Source organism: Coloeus monedula (genome assembly GCF_965178545.1).
Source record: "Coloeus monedula genome assembly, chromosome: 26".
Taxonomy (NCBI): Eukaryota; Metazoa; Chordata; class Aves; order Passeriformes; family Corvidae; genus Coloeus; species Coloeus monedula.
The window spans coordinates 4,355,648-4,381,068 of NC_138806.1; the positions used below are offsets into that span (position 1 = coordinate 4,355,648).

The following is a 25,421-nucleotide window of genomic DNA, read 5'->3' on the forward strand; positions in this document are numbered from 1 at the left end:
ACTTTTAAGGTCAGGAATTTACTCACGATTTCACTTCTGCTATTTTATATTTGCCTGAGGAACAACAGCGTCAACACCCCCCTGGAACAACACTGCTGACTTCCACCACCAACCCCCCTGGATGTCCCCAAACGTCAGAGGCAGGGTCTGGGCAGGAGCAAGGCCGGAGCTGGGACATCCCGGGCACCTCGGGTTGGCACTGCCAGGCAGAGGGAGCAGCAGGACAAACGTCAGGGTCCCTCCTTGACGTCAGTGCAAGAATGTGACTGGGAAGTGCAGCTGGGACAGGTCCACCCTGAACTCACCAATGCTTCTGTCTGGGCACTTCTGGTTTCCTCCAGCCATGGGGACAAACCTTCCCATGGCTCATGCCAGCCAAAGGGTGGAACAGGGGGACAGAGCTGGTGTTTCCATCTCAAATCACCTAAAGCAAAACTGGTGGAAAACACCAAAAGATTATGAATCCAGGATGTAAGAACATCACATGTTGTGTTTCTCTCAGACTGAATTCCACCTCCTTAGACAAAGCCCTGAGTTCTGATTTCCAAGCTCCCCCAGCCCATGCATGCCAGCTGGGACCCCTCTCCTGGAGCTCTGGGATCTTTCCCACTTCAGGATGTCTCTGAGACATCCCACAGGAATTCCAGTTTTAGACACAGGCCAGGGATGTGAAACTAAACTTCCTTGTGATATTCCATTGCTGAGTGAGTTGCAATTTAATGTCAGGACAATTCAAGATTACGCAGTTCAATTCAGTTCAACTCAATATTTCAGTTCAAGTGGAACCAACGTGAGCTGATCTGAAATCTCTCTGAGCAAATTCCTGTGGAATTTATCAGGAACTGCACTTTTGTTGAGAAGTTTATCAATGAAAGCTGCCACCCAGCCCCCACTGCAGCCTGGGCAGCAGGTCTCAATCACTGACTTCCACTTTCCTGGGCACTGGAGGGGAGCAGAGGAACCCAGGGACTGGAATACCTGGTAATTTGATTCTTTTTATATAGGTCATTAACTTTGGGATAACAAATAGGTTCTAGTAGCACAGTGCAATGGCTTTCATGGACACGACCAGGCCTGGAACTGAGTTTGATCTGTTTGCTCACACAGGATCCCAATTTTGTGAAAAGCAGCTCATGAGGCACCCAGGTTCAGAAAATGTGTCAAAGAGATGGAATCACTCAGGCATGAAACAGGCTGCAAATATACACAATCAAATTAAGCAAAGATTTAATAAATGTTCTGAGAACTCCTGGGGTATAAAACATGACTGTACAAGAAGTTCAGTGTCATACATCAACAGCAAATTGTTTATTTTAAATATTCCCATTCTTTTTAACAAAAAAAGTTTGCTTGAATGAGTTCTGACAACACAGAATTTGGCATGCACCAAAACTTTGAAGTTGAATCTTGGGACCATGTGCAGAAAACAAATTGCAAACCACCGGCCTGCCTCCCCTCTCTTGCCTTTGGCTTCAACCAGGGTGGACCTGGGGTTGGATCCACCAGGACACTGCCTGGTGCCTCTCCCTGGAGCAGGGTGAGCACGCAGCACCCCGAGAGGCCCACGCTCCCTCTGCACACCCACGGCTCCCCAGACAGCGCTGTGACCCTGTGTGAAGCTTTCACGGCCCTGTTACACCCCTTGATTCCGGGTATTCTGCTGCTACCCAAGGGAAGTCTTTCATCTCTGGTCTTCCTTGGCGGAAGTGGTTACGAGATAAAGCTCTCGAGGCAGCGTACCTGCCTGGATACCTGGTGAGCAAAGGCAAACAGAGCAATAAATAGCTGCAGAGATGTGAACGGCACCTGCTGTCTGAGATAAGTGCCAGGCGAGGTGCGGAGGAGTCAGTGCCGCGCACTCAGCACCAACGCGAGTGAGGGTCCCTGTGTGAGCAGGGGAAAACTGTCACAGTTCTGCAGCCCCAGCACCCTGCCCTGGAGCACCCCAAAATCCTGCCCCGGAGTACCCCAGCACCCTGTTCCCCGAGCATCCCAGGGTGGGCTCAGAAACATGCCAGCACTGGTGCACTAAGAGGGAAGCATTGGGAAGGATTTTGAGTGACATTTAGGCTGGGACCACATCAAAGGAGGGTCTGAAACTGGATCTGGGTCTTCATAAAGGACCTAAGACAATCCACAGGAGCCTCAAAACTATCCTCCACTTCAGATATATTTAATTTGGGCTGGGATTCCATCCTGTGATGCCCTATTTTTCCACCTGCCTGCAGTAACAGTACTGACAGAGTGTAAGAAGATGGAGAGGACAAGATGCCAAAGGTATCACTTCTAGGTGACCCTGGCCTAGGAGGAAAGTGAGTTTGTGAGGAGCTGGAGATGTTTCTGTCTGAAGAACAACCCCTCTGTCAGAGGGGTTCCAAGAGCAGAGCCCTCTTTGACACCCACCAAACGAAAGCCACTGGTTTGCCTTGGGGGAAGGTATGAGACTGACAAAGGGCAGAGCCTTTTGGGGAAGACAAAAATACACAAAATACCCAGAAAGAGAAGGGGGGGCGAAGTCACTGAGCTGCTGAGAGTGTAGCGAGGGAGAAGGGCAAAGGGCTGCTGGCCATGAGTGGTCCTGTGCACTGAAACTTTTCAACCTGAACACCCTTCCGAAAACGTCTGGTAGATGGGATGGGATCCTCTGTTTCCTCTGGCACTGAGGGCTCACAGATGAAGCAGGATTTGCTGGAGAGGAGAGGTAAGAAAGGGCCTCCTTCCCCTGTTTCCTTCACCACAGACCATTTCTCATGTGCCAGTTCAAAAGCAGAGCACACTTCACTTCCCCGAGTGTCAGTAACAGCTCTGGGTGTGCGGAACACGCCAAGGCAGCACCTGAGCACCCCGAGAGCTCACCACAGCTCTGAACTGATGAGAAGGAGGAGGAGGAGGAGGGTCTACTGAATGTCAGTGACATCAGGGTGCCTGTGATCTCCTCACAAGGGTGCAGGAAGTATAAAAGCAGAGTTCCCCGAGGAGGGTCCCTGGCAGGAGCTGGGGAAGCGGCGCTGGAGCGGGTGATGCTCTTGCTACCTCTGTGACTGGATCCTGCTGGAACCACACCATGGATGGGGGTGAGTACCTGGGCTGCAGCCTCTGGCTGTGTCTTCAGCTTTATTAATGATGTCCAGCCCCTGTTCTGTGACACAGGAGTGGAGCACTTCTGTTAGAGTATTTAAACAGTATAAAAGACTTTCATCTTCCTCGTTTTTACTATTTTTAAAAAAATGGACAGTTCTCTTTTAGAAGCTCAAAAACCTCAAATCACTTCAGAAACAAACACAAAAAAAAAAAGAGGTTGGGAGGCAATTTTAAGGGGTCCTTTTGTTCCAAGGCAAATGGAATCTTTCATAATTCACATCTTTTCTTCTGTGTTCTTAATTTAAAGAAAAAGAGAGAGAGAGAGAGACCACTCTCCCTGGCAATGTTTTAATTCAGTGAATCAATCGAGGAACTGGGAGCAAGAAGAGCTGAGTTTGTTTGATAAGTCCATCCAGTCTTTTGCAAATTATTTCTATTAAGAAATATCTGCAGGAACACTGGGGGATGCAGGAGGCTCTGGGGATGCTCCAGGGATGCAAAGAAGCTCTGGGGGATGCAGGGAAAAGAGGGGGCAGGTCCCACAGGACCCTCCAGACTGGAGCAGGGAATGGGCCAAGGGAGTCTTCTTTCTCCTGGATGTCTCCTCACAGCCTCTGGCAATCAGTGGCTTAGGAAATTCCTGGATTTTGGAATCCCTGCATCCAAACAAACACCCAGCTGCAGCGGCCCACCAGACATCACTCTTCTCGTTTAAACTTTTGACTTCCGCATCATCCTGTGGGCACTTTGTGGGCTGCTTGTTCCAAGGGGTTCAGCGTCTGGGGGCAGCTGAACTCAGCTCCTGGGGAAGGTTAATCATGACAGGGCAAAGAAAGCATTAGTGAGAACCTGACAAGATTATGATAATGTTCCTGCTTTGGGGGTTTTTGTCCTACTACTGTATTTCAGAGGAATATTTCATTTCCCTGGAAGATGCACAACCATGGTGCTTTCTTTAAAACACGACTGGCTCATTCAGCAGGAAATTTTCGACTTGGTTTTCTCTGCTTATCTTGTCTTTTGATTCACAGTTTCCTGAAAGGAGTGGAGGTAGATAATTATTAACTTTCTTCTGTGATAGATCAGTGAACACATGAAATAAGAGCATGACTGGGTTTCGCTGGGTCCTCTCGCTCCCGAGATGACAGCGTCTTTCCTCTGCCAGTTTTGAGGAGGGGAAGGGGGGAGAATAGGCTGATAACTGACAATAGTCATTAGATCGCTTAAGTATGATTAACTTTTCTCAGAAATACCTGGTTCTTCCCCCAAAAGCCTCCTGTACTGCTGGTGAAGGGGCACCAGAAACTGGTACATGTATAAAACACAGAGAGCAGGTTACTCACTGCCTACACGTGTGCTGAGACCGGAACTTGCACTTTGCAATTCTGGATGGCCAAAAAACGTTCTTTCACCACAAGGGTTTGGCCAGAGCAGGTTTGCTCAGCTTTGCCAATGCTCCCTAAAGCATTCCCAGCACCTGCTTTGCTCTCATGCATCTCTCAGCTGTAGCTGCAGCCAGACCCTCATGAGCTGCCCCGGTCATTTGTGTGATCTGATCAACCACCCTCAGCGCTGTGTCTCTCCCCTCTTCCAGGCAGGTGTCCTGATACCAAATACTTCCACTGCCAGAGGCCTTTCTGGGTTCACCTGAGGGGATTCACTGCTCCTGCAGCTGCTCTTATCTTGATGACAATTGGTGCTGAGGGAGATCCAGATAAACTGGGAGGGATCGACCTGTCCAAACTCACCCACTCTTCTGCCACAGCACAGCCTGAGCTGTGCCCCAGGTGCCCACCCCAGGTGCCCACCCCACAGCACCTGAACTCCAGCTTAAAAACACCTGTTTCTTTCCCTTTGCTATTGAGGGAGCTTGAACAGCTCAACAGGTGTCAAGGGATGAATCCCACACCTTGTGCTTAATCTGTGCAGGAAGATTGTAAAACTGAGGGGTTCCCATCCACTGCCATGAACAGACCCCCTTCCTTCCTTCCTTCATTCCCATGCAGCAATTCCCCTTTCCACCTGTTTCCAGGTCCTTCAGGACAAGGATGGCCTCAAACCAGCACCTTCCAGGCTGAGACATGGGGGCTGACACGGGGCTTTAAGGCCAGGCTGACTCATTTGCTGTGGTGGGGTTTTGGTGTATTTTTATAAATGAGGTTTCTAGTGCAACTGGCTGCAGGGACTTTTGGGAGGGTTATTTTTTCTTTAATATTTTGAGGAACAAAACTTTAAAAACTTTAAGAAAATACCCACAGCAGCCAACTGCCCAGAGGTGTGAAAAAAAGAAAGGAGGTGTGACAAAAAGGAAAGGAATGTACCTAAACTGCCCGATAAACTGCGGAGCAAAACTCATGTCCTGATAATTGCGTCTGCCCACTGCCCCAGACCACAAGACAAGTTGGGGAGATGCAAGTCCTGTCCAGTCTGACTGAAACCAGTGACACAAACGTGCTCAAACTGGTGCAGAGGGAGCAGGAGGCAGCAGGGCGTCTCTGGTTGTGCTTACGCAAACATGTAATCTGAGGTGGGGGCACAGAAGAGGGGCAGAAACAGCACAGGCTTTTTTCATATTGAAAAGTCATTTGACATTTAAGACACTTGAAACAGCAACTGAGAAGGGGGAGGAAAAAAACCTATGATGATCTTCAAAGGAATGATATCGGCTGAACTGTTTCAGGAGTTGGTTGAGTCACGTTCTCAGTCCTGTTTTTCTAGACCTTCACAGGGTGATAAGGAAACAGAACAGAGCAAAGGAGCCCTCACCAGGGCTGAGTCTGGGCCTGGTCAGGTTAAGTCAGGGCTGGACCTGGAGTTTACAAACCAAGCCACGGAGAGCTGGTGAAGCCTGGTTTAGGTGGGTGCTTTTCCTCCATGTAATGAGGGTGGTTCTTCTCTGCCTCTTATCCAGCTGCCACAGGGGTAATTGCCTGTGGGACTGAGCTACCAGCACAGGTACTTATCACCCAGCCAGAGGCAGCCAGGAGCACCATCTCCAGGAGTCCCAGGAAACCAGGCTGTTCAGAAGGTGGAACAGAAGACTAAAGGCTGCTATGGTGTTTGCAGATTCAGGGACCTCGTGCCCATATCCCAGGCAGGTAGAGCAGTTACAGTCTGGGCTTGCTTAAACCCACCTAGTGGTTCTCAATCCTTGGGAGTTTTAGTGTATTTCCTGTGTCATATGCAAAAGCAGGGGAGCAGCTTGAAGGGGTGACAACCACAGCAGACACCAAACCTCTTCCTGCAGTCTGGGGCTGGTCAGAGTGAAAGCCACTGGCTGGACAGAACAGCCAGAAGCTTCACTTCACCCCTCAACCCCAACCTTGCTCTCCTCCACTCTGAGTCACCTGCACTAAAGGTTCCCTAGGGAACCTTTCAGATACGCCCAGGAAGGTTTGGAGAAAGTGAGGGGTGGACGACCACAACTGAGCACACAGCTGCATGAGCATAAAAGATGAAAATGAGGGGGGAAGGTGAGACAGAGCTTCTAGAAGACCTCAGGGGAGGCTCTCACACAGGCCTGGGGATGAGCACTATGACTTTTCACACGTGACTGAGGATCTCTCACCCACACATCAACCTCACGTATAAAAAAACATCCCCACTCCCAGGTACAAGAGTAACTATCAGTTATTAGTGAAGCTGTTGCTTAACATGGGGGACTTAACATGGGGACTTGGTGCAATGTGTGCAGTTACCTGTAGTGGAAGTTCATCATCCTGGTCTGGTACAACGTGAGCAGGAGCCTGGCAGAGCAGGCTCCAAACTGAAACCAAGCAGAAACCAAGCAGAGCTGTGTCCAGCAGACACTAAGCACAGGAATCCGCCACATTCATGAACAACCAGGCCATGAGGAGCAAGGCAGAGTTCTAGGAGGAATAAGGAGCTGAAGGCCAAAGGTATCTCCTTGCCCAGGGCCCCTAGAGCAGAAAACCCTCAGGGAGTGAGGGGCTGCAGGGACCAGCCAGTGCCTGGAGGGACATCATGGGTGAAGGCACCCCTGAGGGAGGGACACATCTCCTGCTCACACCAGAGTGGATCCCAGGGCTTTCTCACTGCCACCTTCCAGCTGAGCAACTTTCAGTGGCAACCGCCTGAGGTAGATGCTGGTACGAACTGTAAAACAAGTGAGGAGAAAGCTTTCCCTGGCCCCGGCCCTGCTAACCACAGCAGGAAGAGCTGCTTGGCTGAGATTGCTCTCACCACCATCACACCTGGCTCTGAATTCAGTTTTTCCTCCCAGCTGTCAGCATCCTCTATTTTCACATCCCAAGGCAGAAGAAGGCAACTCTTGACATTGAGAGACAAGCAATAAATTTCAGCCAGTTCCAGTTCTGTCTGTCCCATGGGGAGCTGAGCTCTCCTCTCCACAGCCCAGGCACCACACAGGAACAGCTGGGCCAGATTTATGGCCCTCACAGCGGGATGTTTTCACACGGATTAAGCTGCACCCTCACTGCTCAGACACAAGGGAACAGGCTGCTGGCTGCCTGCAGGGAAAAGCATTGGATAAAATCTAAATGGGTGCACTGTGCCCGAGTTAAGAGTCTTCAGCTCTCAGCCTTCACTGGATGGGGCTCTGAGCAACCTGGTCTAGTTGAAGATATCCCTGCTCACTGCAGGGGGTTGGACTGAATGACCTTTAGAGGTCCCTTCCAACCCAAACTGTTCTATGATTCCATGAAGCCAGAGGGGCCAGGCTCCTGAGACTCCACCGGGGCTGACAATAACGTCCATGACCCTGGGTTATCTTGCTGGCATCTTCCCCAGGTTTTGGTTTCCTCAGTGGTGAGGGCTCTGCCGGGTTCACAATGCCATGGTCAACATGATCCACTGCTTTTTCAAAGTGGGAACCGTGTGGAAACCCCCACTCAGCCACTAACACAGTATCTCCTTCTTCCCTAGGCAAGCAGCTAAAGGTCACCCTTGTTTTCAGCCTGCCACTTGTTTTTCAGGTAAGATGTTTTCAACAACATTGTTGAAATCCAGCTGCTTTGTGTTGTGGGTAAAGGGAGATCTCAAAAACTCTGAGCAGCCACCCACAGTCCCAGAAATGTGGGGGGACACAGCTGCTCACCCCAAGATCCAGCTGTGGGAGGTGAGAGCAGAGCCCAGCTACAGAAAAACAAACAAGAGAAACAAAAGGAAGGAGAGCAAAACAGTGACAAATGCAGTGATTTTCAGATGGCCTGGGCTGTGTGAGTCCCCTTTTAGCCCCAAAATGAGCATTTCCAGGTCACACAGGAGCACCCCACATTGATTGCAGCAAGCAGCTGGTTCCCACTCCCTGCAAATTCCTGGTCAAGGTGCTGGGCTCTGACCGAGCACAGTGCTGGAGAGGGATGTGCCCAAGGAGGAAGAGTTCAGCATCTTCCTCTGCCTGTTCTTGCTCAGAGTCCCCTGGCACAGCAAGGAGCACCCCAAGCACGGAGCTGTGCCATGACCTGCTCCCAAACCAGGGGCTTGGTCCCTTGGCAGCACTGGCCACCCCCCAGCCCGTGGGGCTCCATGGGGCTCAGCCTGAGGGCAGAGCAGAGCAGCCCGTGCTTCTCCCTTTCACTGCTGGCAGCCTGGCAGGATGTGGTGAAAGCCAAACTGCCGAGATGGAGAGCACCGAGATGCTCACCGATAAAGGGTGGGGGTATCCAGGGGAAACCTTTCATCTCTGTGCAATGGGGAGAAGGTTCTGGAGACTAATAAGTCACAAAAATCAGGGCACAGATACCGCAGGCTCTGTCTGCCCTGCAGGTTATGGGAGTGTAGGAAGATGAAACAAGAATAATCAGAACTGAAATCAGGGGCCTGAATGGGATGCCAGCACCGTGTCCGCGCTGACACGGAAACAGCTTCTGCTGAACTCACCTCACTTCCTCACAGTCACCTTCCTTGATTTTTAATTTAGCTGAAGGACTTTTTATTTCTCACATTTTATCTGAGAGGCAGCTGTGTACACACAGCTGGAGGCAGGTCCTGGACATTCTGGAAAGCTGCCACATGTCTGAGGGTTTGCAGGTGTTGCTTTGGCTGAGCACTAAACATTTCTGGTGGAATTCCCACTTAGAGCCCCCCGAAAAGCCCCAAACCTCACATATTTATGGGAAACACTTTCAGCCACAAGGTCATGTCAGCTCTGTTTGTGATGTTGGCATGAGCCTGCACTTGGGAACTCCCTGGGACTTCTCTCCAGGCCCCCTTCCCAGCACGGCCACACAGGCACACAGTCCTTGTCCCAACACACTCTTCTCTTTCCTGTTCCAGTTCTGTGCTGGGGACAATGTCACTGATGACTACGACTCCAACACCACCATTGACTACAGCATGTTCGAGTCCCTGTGTGAGAAGAAGGAGGTCCGTAACTTCCGTGCTGCCTTCCTCCCAGCCATGTACGGCCTCATCTGCATCATGGGGCTGCTGGGGAACGGGCTGGTGATGCTCACCTACATCTACTTCAAGAGACTGAAGACCATGACAGACATCTACTTGCTGAACCTGGCTCTGGCAGACATCCTCTTCCTGCTGACCCTCCCCTTCTGGGCCACAAGTGCGGCCACGCACTGGCTTTTTGGGAGCTTTGCCTGCAAAGCCGTCTACTGCATCTGCAAAATGAGTTTCTTCAGCGGGATGTTGCTCCTCCTGTCCATCAGCATTGACAGGTACTTTGCCATCGTCCAGGCTGCCTCGGCTCACCGCCTGCGTCCCCGGATGATATTCATCAGCAAGGTGACCTGTGTCTTCATCTGGATCCTGGCCTTCATCCTCTCGATCCCTGAGCTGGTTCACAGTGGTGTGAACAACTCAGAGAGCAATCCCCGTTGTTCCATCATTGCTCATGACTTGCAGACCTTCAACACTGGCATCAAAGTGTCCCAAATGGTGTTTGGCTTCTTAATTCCCCTCCTGGTCATGTCTTTCTGCTACCTCATTATCATCAAAACGTTACTCCAGGCCCGCAACTTTGAGAAGAACAAAGCCATCAAGGTCATCATCGCTGTGGTCATCGTCTTCGTCGTCTTCCAGCTGCCCTACAACGGCGTCATGCTGGCCAAGACCATCTCAGCCTTCAACCAGACCAGCTCGTGTGAGGAGAGCAAGACGCTGGATGTGGCAGATGACGTGACCTACACCCTGGCCTGCTTCCGATGCTGCCTCAACCCGTTCCTCTACGCCTTCATCGGCGTCAAATTCCGCACCGACCTCTTCAAGCTGCTGAAGGAGCTGGGCTGCCTGAGCCAGGAGCGCCTCTGGCAGCTCACCACCTGCCGCGACAACAAGAGGTCCTCCTTCGCCATGGAGACAGAGACAACCACCACCTTCTCCCCGTGAGCCGAGCTCCAGGCATGCTTTGGCTGAGCTGAAATGGTTTTGAACATTTTCTCTAGGCTGAACTCCTGGCAGAGCAAGACCTGCCACAGTGCAGAGAAGGCGAGGGGAAAATCCAGCAGCCTCCCCTTATTTCAAGCAGCGAGGACTGCTGGCCAATATCCCATGAGTGGAGAGACTTTACAATAGAGTTGTCACTAACAGCAAAGCAAGGGACAGGTGGTGAGTCTACAATTTCTCCTGTCATTTCACCTTTAGCTTACTCTTTCCCTGTCAAAATGAGAAATGCTCAAAATAGAACATTTACCCTAAAAGTGACAAGTACAAGAGAAAACAGACGTTGGTGCAGCAGAACTGTCGTTTGGAGCTGAGCTTCCAGGAGCATCACCTTTGCTTTGGATGTTGCTTTTAACAAGACAAACCGTTGCTCTACAGCCCCACAGAAATGCCCTTGCACTAAGTCAGTCCAAGGCAAACCCACAGCCTCGGGCTCGATGCAACACACAACCCCAGCTGTGGAGCTTCGGAGCACATGGCTGCTCTGCCTTCCCCACAGGAAGTGAGAGATGACCACAGCTAATGCAAAATCCACACAAACTCCAGCCATAATTTCAATTAGTTCATATAAGACTGTAGCCACTCATAGCTCTGTCAGGAAAAGTACAAATTCCACTTTACTCCTGCCTGTTTCTGAGCTATCACCTGCTGACCTCAAGATAAATATGAATGTGAGTTTTCTCCTCCCTTCCCAGTCCTTCTAGCAGGACTTCAGCTGCCTTTGAAGTCAGATCTGTATTTCACTCATAAGCTACTGGGGCGTGTTTTGCATCGGCACTGTCGGCGCCAACAAAGACTGCTCACTGAGGTTTGATCTGAACACAAAGGACAATCCCATCTCACCACTGCCAGGGCCATGGCAGCTGAACAGCAGATTATTGTCATGGAAAGTCAGACCTTGGAGGAGCCCAGACTGTAATTCCAGTTGGCGCTTTTACAGGAAGAGCGAAGATTCCTGACGACAGATGAACACTCTGGGAACCACTGTCGTGGGACAGCTGAACGTCAGCTGGGAGGAGCTGCTGCAGAGTCTGGGCAGCTGTCCCTGTCCTTGTCCTGTGTGCTCTCATCCCACAGCACCCAGCTCTCCCAGAGCCATCACCAGTGGAGAGAGGCCTCAGCCTGGAGCTGCTCCCGGGGCTGACAGGGAAGACATGTCCGTGTTCCCCTGAACACACAGAACCATGAGCAGCAAAACACTCACTAAACAGACATTTATCCTTTTTTTCAACACATGGATCCATCAGGAGTGACACAGAGAACTCTCTGGTTCATAGGTTGTAAAGCGTTGCTTTAGAGAACTGAGGACTAAAATCAGCTTTCCAAGACAGAATTCACTGGCTGGGTCTGAGACAGCACTGCCAGTTATTTTCCTGGCTGCCACCAGATCTAAATAAATTCTCTATAAACCATTTGCCTCTGGTGTACGGGATTTTTGCCAAGGGCTGGGATTTGGGAAGAGAGGATATTCTGCTCGGTGTTACCTGACTGTGCTGAACTGTTGAACTCATTTTCTTTTACAATGCCCAGGTAATTGTACAGAAGTGCTGCTTCTCTGTCACATGAAACAGGGGGTGACAACTAACACTGAACAGCTTTTTGCCCTTGATTTCCTCCTCATCCTTATTTGGGCAAGACACAGCTATCAAGATCTTGGCCAGAGCCAGGGACACCCCCAGCACAGGACACCCTCAGCACAGGGTATTTGCAGTTATCCTCATCAGTAAAAATAGGTCGTTAATGTATATTCAACATGTAAAGCTGCTTCACACAGACAAAGTTCAATCTGTTCATGAATGTACCCCGAGAACACTCTGCTTCCATGGAACCTTTTCATGCAGAATCCATTCACCCTATTCCAGCCAGGAGACTGCTCCACCAGCACATGGAGCTGTACTTGTGTCCTGTTGATAAAAGCCATTCCCCTCCTGCAAATGGAGAGGTCTTCAGGTCTTTATAGACCAAACAAATTCCAAACAGGATAACACACAGCTGCTTCCATAAATGAGATGCAGAGGCACCCTCTGGGACATCTGCAGCTCAGAGAGGCAGTGGTGATGTCGGAGTGACTGGCTTCCCCTGGTTAAATTTAACAGACACAACACATTTGCATCTAATTTAGATGAGTCATGTTAACACTGGCCTAAGATCCCAGCCTGAGGTTCCCCCCGATGTCTGAAAACTGACTGTATTTTGCTACTTGAGAAAAATAAATTATAACGATTTAAACAAAATACTTTTGGTTTTCCATTGCATTTTTTCTATCCTTGTACAGTCCTTGTCAATCCTTCTGTCCTGTCAGGAGCTGTTTGATCAGCTCAGCTTCACACCAGTGCTGCCCTGAAGGTGAGAGAGCATGGAAAATAAACTAAATAGAAAAATGTTGGTTTACTTCACCTGCTGATGGATTATAAAAGAAACAAGTCACCAGCACTTTAAGGAGTTTTTAACCATTAACCCACCTGTTATAATGCTGCTCCACAGCTGGACATACCTGATGGCTACTCATCAACCTTTAAGTGAAAAGTCTTTGAGCTGTAGCATTTTATTGTTCACATTTAATTGAAATTCAGTAATAAGCCACCACGTTACTGTGGGAATTGCTCACAGGGCGAGGCAGCAGCTCTGGGGGCTACAACCCCTACCCACAACCAGGATGAGAGTAGGAACTACAACAATGAACACAATGCTCCTGCCTGACCTCCCCAGTTAATCTGTGCCTCAAAGCACACAGGGAAAGGCGGGGGGGGGGGGGGGGGGGGGCATATCCTTCACAAAAAGTGCCTTGTAATTGGAACCACGGAATCAAAGAGGAAGAAACTCAAAGAACACGACAGGAGCCTGACACCCAAGTGCCAGAGCCAAGGCACATTTCTGCTTTCACTGAGCCATGAAAGTCTCCCGTTTTCTCCCAGAAGAGAAAGGACAAGGTGAGTTCCAGCATCTGGCCCAGAGTCTCAAGCAGCATCTCCAGACTAAGGCACAACACAAGATGCAGAACCCCAAACCCAGGGATCCTTACATAAACATTGGGTCTCACTGCAGTGAGGTCCTCAACTGCCCCAAGAGCTCATTTAAAGTGCACAAGGTGCAGTCAGCTGAGCAGGGCTTGGAGCCAGAACTGGGGATCTGCAGAGAGCCACAGCCCTTCCAACCATTCCCCCTGCTCCTCTGAGGCGAGCCAAACTCTTAATATTCAAGAACTTTCTTGATTAAGAAAACAGAGACACCCCCTTAAAGCCCTAACTTAAACCGGTAAAATTCACCCACCAAGCAACCACACAAGATCACAACTTGGGCCACAAATATTACAGCCAAATCACACAGAACCTGTTACCAAAAAAAAAAAAAAAAGTTCTATTTCTAGGACAGATTTAACCCATTTTAATACCTTTCACCAGCAAGAGCTGCCTATTTCCTTTCACAGTTCCAAGTCTTCTTTAAAAAGCCAATAAAAAAGCCTGGCCCTCATTAGAGAAAGGGGACACAGGTTCGCCATAAACCACGTAAAGGCACGGGAGGGAGTGACTGCCCAGTCCCAGCTGTGTGGAGTCTGGGTGGTTCCTGCAATCCCTGTTCCATGTTATTGTGGGGAATCCTGCATCACTCAGAAGCCCTGGACTCCTCATTGCTCTGGATAAGCATCACTGCTGATCATTTCTCCTTCCCTGACAGTTCTTTATCTCTGTGCGTGTGTATTTTTAAGTTACAGTTTGAAAGCCCTTCGTGCCAAATGGATCTGGGCTGGGTGGGAGCCAAACTGGAACGAGGAGCAAGTAAACTGGGAGCTGGCAGCTGCTCCCAGCTATCCCAGGGCACTGGTGTGTCACCTCCCTCTCTGTGCTGTCCCAGGCGCTGCCCCCCACCACTTGCTGGTGAATCAGTTGATGGGAAGGGGAAAGTTCTCCAGGCAGGGCTGTGGTTTCTCGTGTGCCACCTGGGCAGCTGCATGAGGGAAGTCCTTGTCACCCTAAAAAGGAATGAGCTGGAACCGAGTGAGGTAAACAAACCCTAAAAATAATGCCCGTGGGTGATGGGGAAGGGTGGGGGCACATTGCATCAGTCAGAATAGCTGAGAGCGGGCCATGGCTTCCTCCTCGCAGCTTCTTTTGTAAGGAAAAAAACCCCAAACTCCTGTTCTGGGGGTGGAGGTGTCACATCTCAGGGGAGAACTTTTTGTACAGCCAACTGTCCCTGTTGGCAGAGCTGCCTTGCCTGGGGCCACCTCCCACAGGGAGGATGGTGGGGGTTCAATCCATCCCTGGGCCACTGGAAGAGGGATCTGGGGAAACTGAAGTCAGCTGAGCCATCAGTTGCCTTTTGCTTGCATCATCACAAGCAGCTTCATGACCTCAAAGCAAGTAAATCAAAGAGTCTGATGAGGACATTTTACGGATTAGAAGGTGGCAGGATCAGCTCAGAGCCAACTGTTGGCACCAAGCAGGGGACAAGAACTTGCAGTAGAGATATAAGGAAAAGTAACCAGCTAAGCAGCACCATGCTGCATTCAATGGCAGCAGCACAACCCACTGCTAGACCACCTCAGAGCCCTGGAGTGGGGGGTGTCCCCAGCCCTCCTCCTCACAGAGCCCAGCCTGTCCTGCTCCTTCCCCAAGCACTAAAACCAGGTAGAATGTCCCTGGCTCTGTGCTCACACCACGTGTAGGAGCCCTGCCGGCCTCTTGCTGAAACGAAACACAATTTCATGTGTTCGGATTTAGCACAAATCGCCAGTTTTCAAGCCCAGCTGGGGCAGCCACCAACCCAAAATGAAAGTTATTTTTTCACTCTCACCTTTCACTAAGACCCCAGTTCTGCAGAGCTGAGTATTGATATTAAACCAGCAGAGAGTCAAGTGTTGATATTAAACCACCACCTGTCACTGCCACAGCTTGTTGCAGAAACCTTATTCAGGTCTGAACAGGTACGGAGCCTTCTTGCTCCACGTGCAGGGCAGCTGCAGAGCCAGCCCAGGCATTTGTCACTGCCGAGCCCCTGCAGCTCCTCATGTGCAGGAACCGAAACTTCCCTTCCTGCTGCTTTGTTTTTAATTCAATTGTCTGCAAAAAAGAAAAAAAAAAGAAAAAAAAAACAAGCAGAGAGCTGCTTTCCTTTCTGTGCTGCTGAGTGCTGGCACAAAAATTATTGTTGAGTGATCAGGGGCTTTACTGGGAAATTTCTGTGACTGAAGGACAATACTAATGTCCAGAATCGTCCTGCAGGAGAGGAAAAGGCCATGTAACTTCCAGTGAAATAGACAAAAAGGCCATCCAGGATTTAGAGTCTGTGCATGCTGCTCTGTACCAAAATCAGAACTTCTCTCACCAGTTCCAGTTCCTGGATCTTGGAGGTTTTACCCACGACTTTGTCTCCTCATCAGGGAATGTCCCACCTCCGTGTGAAGCTCAGTGAGCACACACACGTGTCCAGGTGTGCACACCTGTCCCAGCAGCCCTGGTTTCACTCCAGGGCAATCACAGCAGAATCAAACCCCTCTGGGGCAAAACCCAACTGTTGGGGCTGCACAGAGGGAAACTCACGTTTTCAGGGCAGAGTTGACTGATTCCCTGGGAGATAATATGTTTCTCCTAAGTTTTGGCCACACCAAGCAGCGAGAAAGAGCTTCAACCCCTGTGCCAGGGCGGGGAGTGGGAGAGGAAAAAAACAAAACTCTTTATGGATGACTAACCCAGGCTCAGCTCCTCAGCGGGTGCTGCACGAGCCCCTTTGAAGAGTTCCACGCTTTTGCAGGTGGGTCCTGGTTCTGCCTCGCCAGGGGGTCACAGGTAGGGACAAGGCTCCTGCCTCAAACGTCACCCCCCAACTGTGTGCGGAGGGTGGGAGTCGTGGGGCACCGCAGAGCTGGGCCCCCACAGACGTGGCTCCCACCAGGCTTTGGAGGGTTGCAGCAGACCTGGAAAGGCACCAGATCCATGTGAGACTCACCCAGCTGTGTTGCCAGCAGCTCCTGGCAGGCCCCCCCAGCCCTCCCCACGCGAGCCGACCTCACGTGCCAGCGCTGCCTGCGCAGCCCAAACAGCCAGAGGCGTGAGGCTGTTTTGGAGCTGCAGAGAACAGCCAACAGAAAAGGTCCCCCCAACACCACAAAAAAGCCCTGAAAAGCTGCCAGAGCCTCCTGCCTTCACTGGGCAGCCTGCTCCAGGCACTACCCAGGCTGTGGTGTTGGACCTGCACCCGCCACACCAGAGAAGGTCGTCACGGAATGGTTTGGGTTGGAGGGAGCTCAGGATGGGGGAGCAGCCCCACAGCCGTGCCACAGGTCCTGTCCCAGCTGCCCCAGGGCTGGGGCACAGGAGTGATGCTCTAGGGAGGCATCAGCTCTGCAGAAAAGCTGTTCCTCCTAGGGGACTTCTGGTACATGTTCCACCCCTGCCAGGGACCTGCTCCTGATCTCTGGCAGGGAAATGAGCCCCCTGTATAATCACCAAGGCAGAAAGAGCCTTCCCTCACGGGGCATTTCCTCCCGCAGCCATGGAGGAGGTCATGGCACATGGCCTGAAACACACCATGAAACAGAGCTCCAGTGACCAAGACGGAAACACTTCCTTCTCTTCCCTGACATCTGAAACAAAAAAAAAAGAAAAGGAAAAGCCCAGAACAGAAAGAACCTCCCAAAGCACTGGTGACCTCCCCAGGGCCTGAGTGACAACCTCAGGAATGACAGGACAGCCCAGACGGGCTCTGAGTGACCCACAGCACACCCAGCACAGGTCTGTGGTCACCATCCCCTCTTGCCTGCGGCCATCCTGGCCCTGGGAACCAGCAGAGACAGAAAGCTGGGATAGAGGACAGCAGGGACATGGTCTCCTCCCTGTCCTTCCCTCGGAGCCACTCTCGTCTCCTCTTGCCTTGGGTCACAAGTTCCCTGTTCCTGGGAGAGGGCTCCCAGCCAAACCTCTGAACTCCCCACAGGCGGCCAGGACCGACCACAGCACTCTCCTTGAGAGCTGCTGACACCATGTGGGAACGCCTGGGAAGTGATCCACAGACACCTCCTGCCCTCCAAGCCAGGACTCCGGGAAAAACTCGGGAAAGTTTACCCCTGAAGTAAAGGTGTGGGTTCAGATCGTGTGGAATCCCACTGAATCCCTCTGTCAGGCTAAAAAATGGACTTGCTCTACTTTGGTTTAATTTAAATCTACTGGAAGTGATTTGGCTTTGATTCACTTGATTCTTCCCTCTGGATCAGCCCATGCCTCTTCCACGTGATTTCAATAATCCATTCTCAGTGCTAAACTCCATCCTGTTTCTTACATCTTCCCATAGAAATGACATCTCCCACAGATCACATTCCACTGGCTTTGTACCCTAATTTCCTAGACAACTCTGGAAAACATAAATGGCCTTTTCCAGCCACCTCCTACCACGTGGGACCCTGTGGGAAACTCCAGTGCAGCTGCTCTGGAAAAATCCCAGCCTGGAAAATGGGATTTGTCAGGCAGCAGAAGATGCTTTCTTCAAGCAAGCTTTACAAACACACCCACTTCCCCACGAGGGCTCATTGTGCTTTTCAGTCTCTCTCTCACCACGCAAGAATGGGTGGCTTCAGCTTCTGAATTTGTAGATGAACTGAGAAAAACACCATTGTCACTTCAGCGATCAGTGACTCAAAGACTTGTTCACCGTTATGCAGGTGCCAATAAACAGTTGCAGAGGTGTGAATTCTGCACCGTGAAGCTACAGCTGGCAGAGGCTGGGACAGAAACTCCGACAGCAAATGGTGCCTCTGCTGGGAGGTTCTGTCACCCTAAAACCCCACCGTGTCAACAAATTGTTCTGGAGTAATCCCTGTGTAAAAGATAAAGATCTAAAGCTATTTGAGAGCATCCGAAGGGGGCTGTGAGGGGTGAAGGATCTGGAGGGGAAGAGTGTGAGGAGCAGCTGAAGGCTCCTCAACATCCTCCCGAGGGACAGCTCCGATCTGTGCTCTGGTGACCAGGGACAGAACCCCAGGGAACAGCTGGAGCTGTGTCTGGGAGGGTTAGGTTGGATAGCAGGGGAAGGTTCTTCCCCCAGAGGGTGGTCAGGCACTGAACAGGCTCCCCAGGGAATGGGCACGGCCCCAGGGTCGACAGAGCTCCAGGAGAGTTTGGACACCGCTCTCAGCACAGGGTGGGACTGTTGGGGTGTCCTGTGCAGGGAGGGGAGTTGGACTGGATGATCCCTGTGGGTCCCTTCCAGCTCAGGATATTCCCCGATTCTGTATTTGTCACCAAAGACGCACATGAAAATGTACAGAATTTAGTGCAGAAACACTAAACACAGTGATTTCAGGCTCGTTTTCCAGGGGGTGGCCAAACCCCCCCCAACCCAGGACCTCTGTGCTCCTCCCGTGTGTGTGAGGACCAACTGAACTCCTCTAATCCACCCCCAAACCCGCTCCCCCCAAACTGAAACCTCCCCGGCTCCACGCACGTTTATCCACTTAGGTTTTGTCTTTTCCCCCTTGTTTGCATAGCAAAAAAAAAAAAAAAGTCCTTTTTTGTGGCTTCTGCAGAAGACAAATGGAACAAAAACAACCCCGCTCGCCCCACCTCTGCCACCAGCTTTTATCTGCGGGGGCCAGAGCCCAGAGCCCACCCCCTCAGATCTTATGGAAATAAACACTCGGTGACATCAAATCTGTTTTCAAGGAAAGGTTCCCACACCCCCTTACAAAACACTTCGGTATTTTTTTTTCCCCGAGATGCTGCCCACGTGTCTCCCTTGCACACCACAGCACCAGCACCAGGCAGGGAATCCTCACCTGCCTCCCCCCCGTGCTCACCTGTCCCCACCTGCCCTCACCTGTCCCCACCTGCCCTCACCTGTCCCCAACTGCCCCCACCTATCCCCACCTGCCTTCACCTGTCCCCACCTGCTCCCCCTTGTGCTCACCTGTCCTCACTTGTCCCCACCACTCTCTCCTGTCCCCACCTGCCCTCATCTGTCCCCACGTGTCCCCACGTGGCCTCGGCCTGTCCCGGCCTATCCCCACCTACTCCCACCTGCTCCCCCGGTGTTCACCTGTCCCCTCCTATCCCCTGTCCCCTCCTGTCCCCTCCTGTCCCCTCCTGTCCTCTCCTGTCCCCGCGCTCACCTGTGCACGCGCACTCACGTGCCTTCCCACGTGCCCGCCGCGCGCGCCCTCGCTCCGCCCCCTCCCCGCCCTCACCTGCAGCGCCCCCTGGCGGCCCCGAGCCGAGCGCGGCTTCCGCCGCCGCTGGGGGGAACCGGAGACCGACGGATCCACCGGGAGAACCGGAGCCACCGGAGACCCCCCCATCCACCAGGAGAACCGGAGCCACCAGAGACCCCCCTGATCCACCGGGAGAACCGGAGCCACCAGAGACCCCCCCGATCCACCGGGAGAACCGGAGCCACCAGAGACCCCCCCGATCCACCGGGAGAACCGGAGCCACCAGAGACCGACGGATCCACCGGGAGAACCGGAGCCACTAGAGACCCCCCCGATCCACCGGGAGAACCGGAGCCACTAGAGACCCCCCCGATCCACCGGGAGAACCGGAGCCACTAGAGACCCCCCGATCCACCGGGAGAACCGTCCCTGGCACAGGGTGCCCGGAGCAGCTGCAGCTGCCCCATCCCTGGAAGTGTCCAAGGTTGGACGGGGCTTGGAGCAGCCTGGGATAGTGGAAGGTGTCCCTGCCATGGGAGTGGGTGGGGCAGGATGAGTGTTAAGGTTCCTTGCAACCCAAACTATTCCATGATTCTATGATTTTATGAACACGGTTGTCACTGGGGGACAGTACTGCCAGGAGTGGAACTGCAGCAGGATGCAGGAGCTGCAGATGCCACCAGGATCAAGCCCTGATTAACCTTTTATGTGTTTTCTTCCCTGTATTATCTCCCAGGAAAGTTTCTGGACCTGTCTCAGAGCTGTGTGCCTGTCACTCGGGGGCAAGTGGTGCAGCTGGTGCCCTTCAGTATTTTTGTTAGGGGTCTAAAAGCTCCGTTTGGTGCTCAGATGTCCTCGTGCCTCCCAAGCACATGCTGTAGCCACTTCCCTTCTTGTCACTGCTGCAGGGAGCAGGTGATGCCCAGGAAATCCACAAAAAATATTCTTGGCCGCAGTTGGCAGCTTCTCCTTCCAACACAGCCCTACACCAGGTAAATCCCGGTGCCCCTGTCAGTGGCCACCGAGCACAATTCCCATTCCTCCAAACCTTGAACAACACAGTGGCAAAGCCCAGATGGAAACCAGGCTGGAAAACCGCACTTTTCATTGCTCTGGTACCTCCTGAGGGTCTCAGGACCCTTTGGAGATGGGAACCAAGCTCCAAGTGTCTCACAGAGGGATAGAAACGAGTGCAAGGTGATGCTCGGGCTGTGAGCAGAGCCCGGAGCTGGGCTGCTGTTTCCAATGTCACAAGCTCGTTCCCGGTCCTGTTTTGCTGGCACAGCCCGTGGCACTGGAATTCGCAGGGCTGGAGGAAGCAGCACTGCAGCACTCGGGTATGGAAATGAGCCGACAAATAGAGCATGACCCGCCTGCGGAGCACGGGAAGGGCACTGCAGCGGTCGGTTCCTGGAGAAAGTCTGGGAGCTGATCCCTTCCTCGTGCGGAGCCGTAACACCGTGGGTGATCCCCGGGGAGAGGCAGAGGGAGGACAAGTGCTAAATCACAAACACGCAGGGAAACCACAAAACCAGGAGCAAAACCATCCTTGTTCTTGTAAATTCTGAGCAGCTCTTTTTGGTTTGTTCTGTTTCCCCACGGCACGTTTTTGCCATGAGAAAAGTCCTGAAAACTCCTAATGGCAAAATAAAAATTAAAGAGGCCGGCGTGTCACTCCTGGCACTGGGTCAGGCTCACCCCTGTGTTCAGGATCCAGCCCCAGCAGTGTTTCACCTGAGAGCTCCTCGGAGGAGGATGCCGGTGTTACCTGGCGGAAATGGGATGCTGGCGAGGCACAGCGTGAGATCCCCAAAATCCTCTGGAGTAGTGGCACTGGCCCCAGATTTCCCCACCCACCTGTCTCCGTGGTTTGCCTGGAGCTGCAGATCTTCCTCTGCTCTAATCTGTTGAAGCTGTAACCCCGAGGGATGTCTGAGAACGACAGCCAGAACAGCCCTGGAAGTGCGAGTGATCTGTTTGCTGCTTTTCTCCCTTCAGGACAGCTCGGCTGCCTCCCGGGAGGATCCTCACAGATCCATTAGCGTCCATTAGCAGCTTCCTCTCCTTTGCCTGGCAGTCAGTGTGGTCCTGTGAAAGTTGGCACCGTGGTGGTCCCGGGGGCTGGAGCTCACGGAGAGGGGCCAGCGCAGCCCAGCAGCCCCGGAGCTGCCCCGGCTCCGGGCAGGAAGGAACCGCGGGGGCCTCTGCTCCTTCCTTTTCCTGCAGGCTTGGACAATAGCAGGGCAAGGGCTGGGAAGAGACGAAGCAATGGATTCCCCAAATCAAAACAAAGAGTTTTAATAAAGGGGCACCTCTTTCTTTGTCCCGTGGAGGGGTTTCAGGGCGCTGGTTCTTAACTGTGAGCTGTCCCTGCTACCAAGTTATTGTGGGTTGTTATTATTATGGATAAAGTGGGCAGGGATGGTGAGATAGGTGAGGATCACTCAGTGCTGGAGGGCTGCCAGGGGCTGTGAGTGGGACAGGGAAGTGCTGAGGGGTGCAGCTCTCTCTCTGCAGCTCTGCAGGGACAGGCACATGCACGTTCCCATCTTACAACGGCTCAGCCCCACTGGAATCTGTAGCAGCTTTTGAGGATCAAGCACTCTTCCAGCAGCTGTTCCCAGATTTTCCCATGCCATGGCCTTACCATCCCAGTCGGAGAGCCCTTTGCATCCCTGAGCCAAGGGCAAAGGCTGGAAAGGAAGAGTTCAGGACCATGTGGGACAGGAATGGATGGACTCGTATGGAGAGCTTTGGCCAGGAAGAAGAGCCGCCTCTTCACTGGGAAGTGGCCTGGCCTAGAGGCCGTGGGGGGATGCAGGTGCCCTTCCCATCCTGAGGCCCTGGCAGCAGCCGGGCCAGGGCGCTGCGGGCTGGGCTGAGGGCGGGGAAGGCAGGAGCCTTTGGCCCCGCTGTGCCCGCACTGCGGCTGGGAACAGCCTCCATAAATACCAAAATGCTTTCAGCCTGACAAGTGTCAGCAGCTGTGACTCAGCCCTTGGCACTGCCTGCAGTCACCAACCATGCTCCCATTGTCCGGGGTCCCCTGGAATGCGAGCCCACACCGGCAGTCCCGCTGCTTCTCTGGGCTGCAGACGTGGGTGAAGCAGCACCTTGTGATTCTCCGTGCGGTGATGCCCAGGCTGCAGTGATCCGAGGGAAGGTGCCACTTCCCAGGAAGTACTGGAGCGCTTTATGCACGGCCAGCGTGGGATTCAGTGTGGAAAACGGATCCTGGGAGCTCGTCCCAGGCCCTTCTCCCAGGAAAAATCTGGGAACAGCTGCTGGGAGAGTGCTTGATCCTCAGTCCCTCAAAGGCTGCTACAGATTCTAGTGAGGCTGAGCCATTGTAAGATGGAAACGTGCATGTGCCTGTCCCTGCAGAGCTGCAGAGAGAGAGCTGCACCCCTCAGCACTTCCCTGTCCCACTCACAGCCCCTGGCAGCCCTCCAGCACCGAATGATCCTCACCATCCTTGCCCACTTTATCCCAGTAAACCCACAATAATCAGCCTATTCTTCTCCAGCCCTTTGTTGCTGCACCCATCCGGAGGCCCCTCAGTACACCTTGGCTCTACCTTTCCCCTTCCTGATGTCCCTGCGCGTTCCTCCTCACCCCTGCTATTAGCAGTAAGAGCTGTAATTAACGTTCTGGCTGTGCCCAGAATCCTCTCCCTTCCCTCCTCACAGGGTTTACGGTTTTTCCGTTGAACAAATATGGGAGCAATTCCCCTGAATTGCCAATCCCTATCAGTGCTGGTGTGGGGCACCACAGCGAGAGCAAACAGAGCTGATTGTGGAGGGGAAAAGTGAGTGTGGAAAGCAATTGTTCTCCTTGAGTTCACCTTGATAACAGAGACGCCAGCTCCAAGACAAAAGCCGTTTCACGGTTCCATGCCCTGGGGTTGGAGGAGTCTCACTCCTGAAAAAGGGAAAATTTGTGGTATTAGTTTAAAACGCAGTTCAGAGGTGGGAAGGAGAGTCCAGGCAGCGTGAGAAGAGCTGGGCTTCGTTTCCTTTTCTTCGTCCACCACCGTGAAACATCCAGCAGCTCTCCTACCCTGGAGAAGAGAACTTTGCCAGGATTATTTGTTTGGAAGCTGTCAGCAGCTATAGCTCAGAGGTTAATGTCTCTCCCCTCACCGTGCTGTCAGTGTGTGCAGAAATGCTTCTGCTGAGAGGTCACTGGAGCGCAAACAAGGACAGGTGTGATGGCTCCATCTCGCCCCATCCCCACCTGCGCATCCGCGCCGTGGGCCCAGCTGCCAGCAGGATTTAGGGCCAGCACGCCAGGTTTCTTTACAGCAGGAACAGCAGAAATAGCCCAACCTTGCACTGATGGGAAACAAACCCCCGAGAATCTCACTCTGCAGAGGAGAAGCCCCTGTATCTGTGGATCCACACAAACACCACCAGGATTTTTTCCCCTGGATTTCTCCTCCAAGAGAGCTCCCCCTTGCTGAGGAGCTCTGGAGGCTTCTCCCAGCACACAGCTCCCCTGGGATAGCCAGTGGCCAGAGAGTTTGAACCAGCTTATGAATTTAATGACGAAACTGCTGCTGGCTTACTGGGGAGGGTGAGTCCTACTGCCCAGCAGCTCAGCCTGGGAGTGACCAGGACAGTCTCCTCCGAAAATCCCTGGGATTTAGTGCTGATAGTTACTGGAATGACTCCAAATGTGGGGTTTTTTCAGGCAGCGTCTCCACAGCCCTGTGTCACTGATCACATACAGAAGGAGTGTGGAAGTGCTCGCTGATCCATGGCTAATGTGCTCTTTGGAGATGTCTGAGGTGTTCTGGCTCTGGCTGGCTGGGAGCAGAACCTGAGGCAGTGTCTGGAGACCAGAGGACAGAGAAACAGCTCCCAGAGGCTCAACTGCAGCAGCAGGAGTGTCACTGCTCCCCTGGAAACACGGCATTACAGTTCCAACCTGGATGGCCCCTGGGTGTGTGCCTTCACACCATGCTGTCCTTGCGGAGCTGGTGAGGGGCCTGGAGCAGGCACTGAGAAGATCCTGAGAGCCCCAGTTTGCAGAGCCCCCTCAAACAACCCAGCTGAGGGTCCCCAGGGCTCTGCTGGCAGAGGTGGCTCCAGGGGGTCTGTGATGACTCTCTGCAAGGGGATGGTGTCACTTGGCACAGGCTGAAAAGTGTCTGTGGTGGGGAGCCAGGTGGCTTCGTGATTCATTCAGTGCCTGACATCAATGTGGAATGGCTCATGGCTGGATCCGGGGTGGATCCTGGAAGCATCTTTCTAAGGAAAGTTTTGGACAATGACGTCCCAGCTTCTGACGATGGATGATGCCACGTGGGGCAACCTGTGCTGCCTTTTCCTGCCTTCCCACAGAAATACAGAGGGAGGTACTCCCCTTGTGAGGTTTCCTCACTGGAAATGATCCATCCAAAGCTGCGGCAGGGAAAGGGCTTGCTGCTAAGGAAAGAAGAACCCAGTCTCTAACTCACTGAGGTTCTGAGAGCAAAACGCACCTGCAGATTCAGGCTGTGGAGAGCTGTCCTGTGCTCCTCTGCTGCCTTTAAACCTCTGGGAAACACCGCGGAGAAACCCAAGGTCTTCAACCTGGGGGACAGCACCTCAGGACAGTTGTGTGCTGAGCATCAACATCCTTGGGGCAGTGCCCCGTGGGGCAGGGAACCTCGAGATGCCAGTTTTCTTTTGGGCTTGTCTGTAGCTCTTTGGCACATGGTCAACAACCAGTGTCGCACAGCGCTGGCCAAAAACGGGCTTTTGTCCGCGCTCCACCTCCACAGCCAGGTAATTCCTGGTGGGAGGCAGCAGGAACCACCTGGTGCTGCCACTTCGGCTCT

General features: G+C 52.6%; 1 protein-coding gene across 1 annotated transcript; it reads left to right on the top strand.

The window, feature by feature from the left end:
* Positions 1-7,991: 7,991 nt before the first annotated feature.
* Positions 7,992-10,404, top strand: CCR7 (C-C motif chemokine receptor 7; the record flags this gene model as incomplete). The annotated part of the gene is made up of 2 exons (XM_082297398.1): positions 7,992-8,036; positions 9,340-10,404. Exon 2 carries the CDS (start codon positions 9,400-9,402, stop codon positions 10,402-10,404), a length of 1,005 nt encoding a protein of 334 aa, XP_082153524.1. The 5' UTR covers positions 7,992-8,036; positions 9,340-9,399.
* Positions 10,405-25,421: the final 15,017 nt, after the last annotated feature.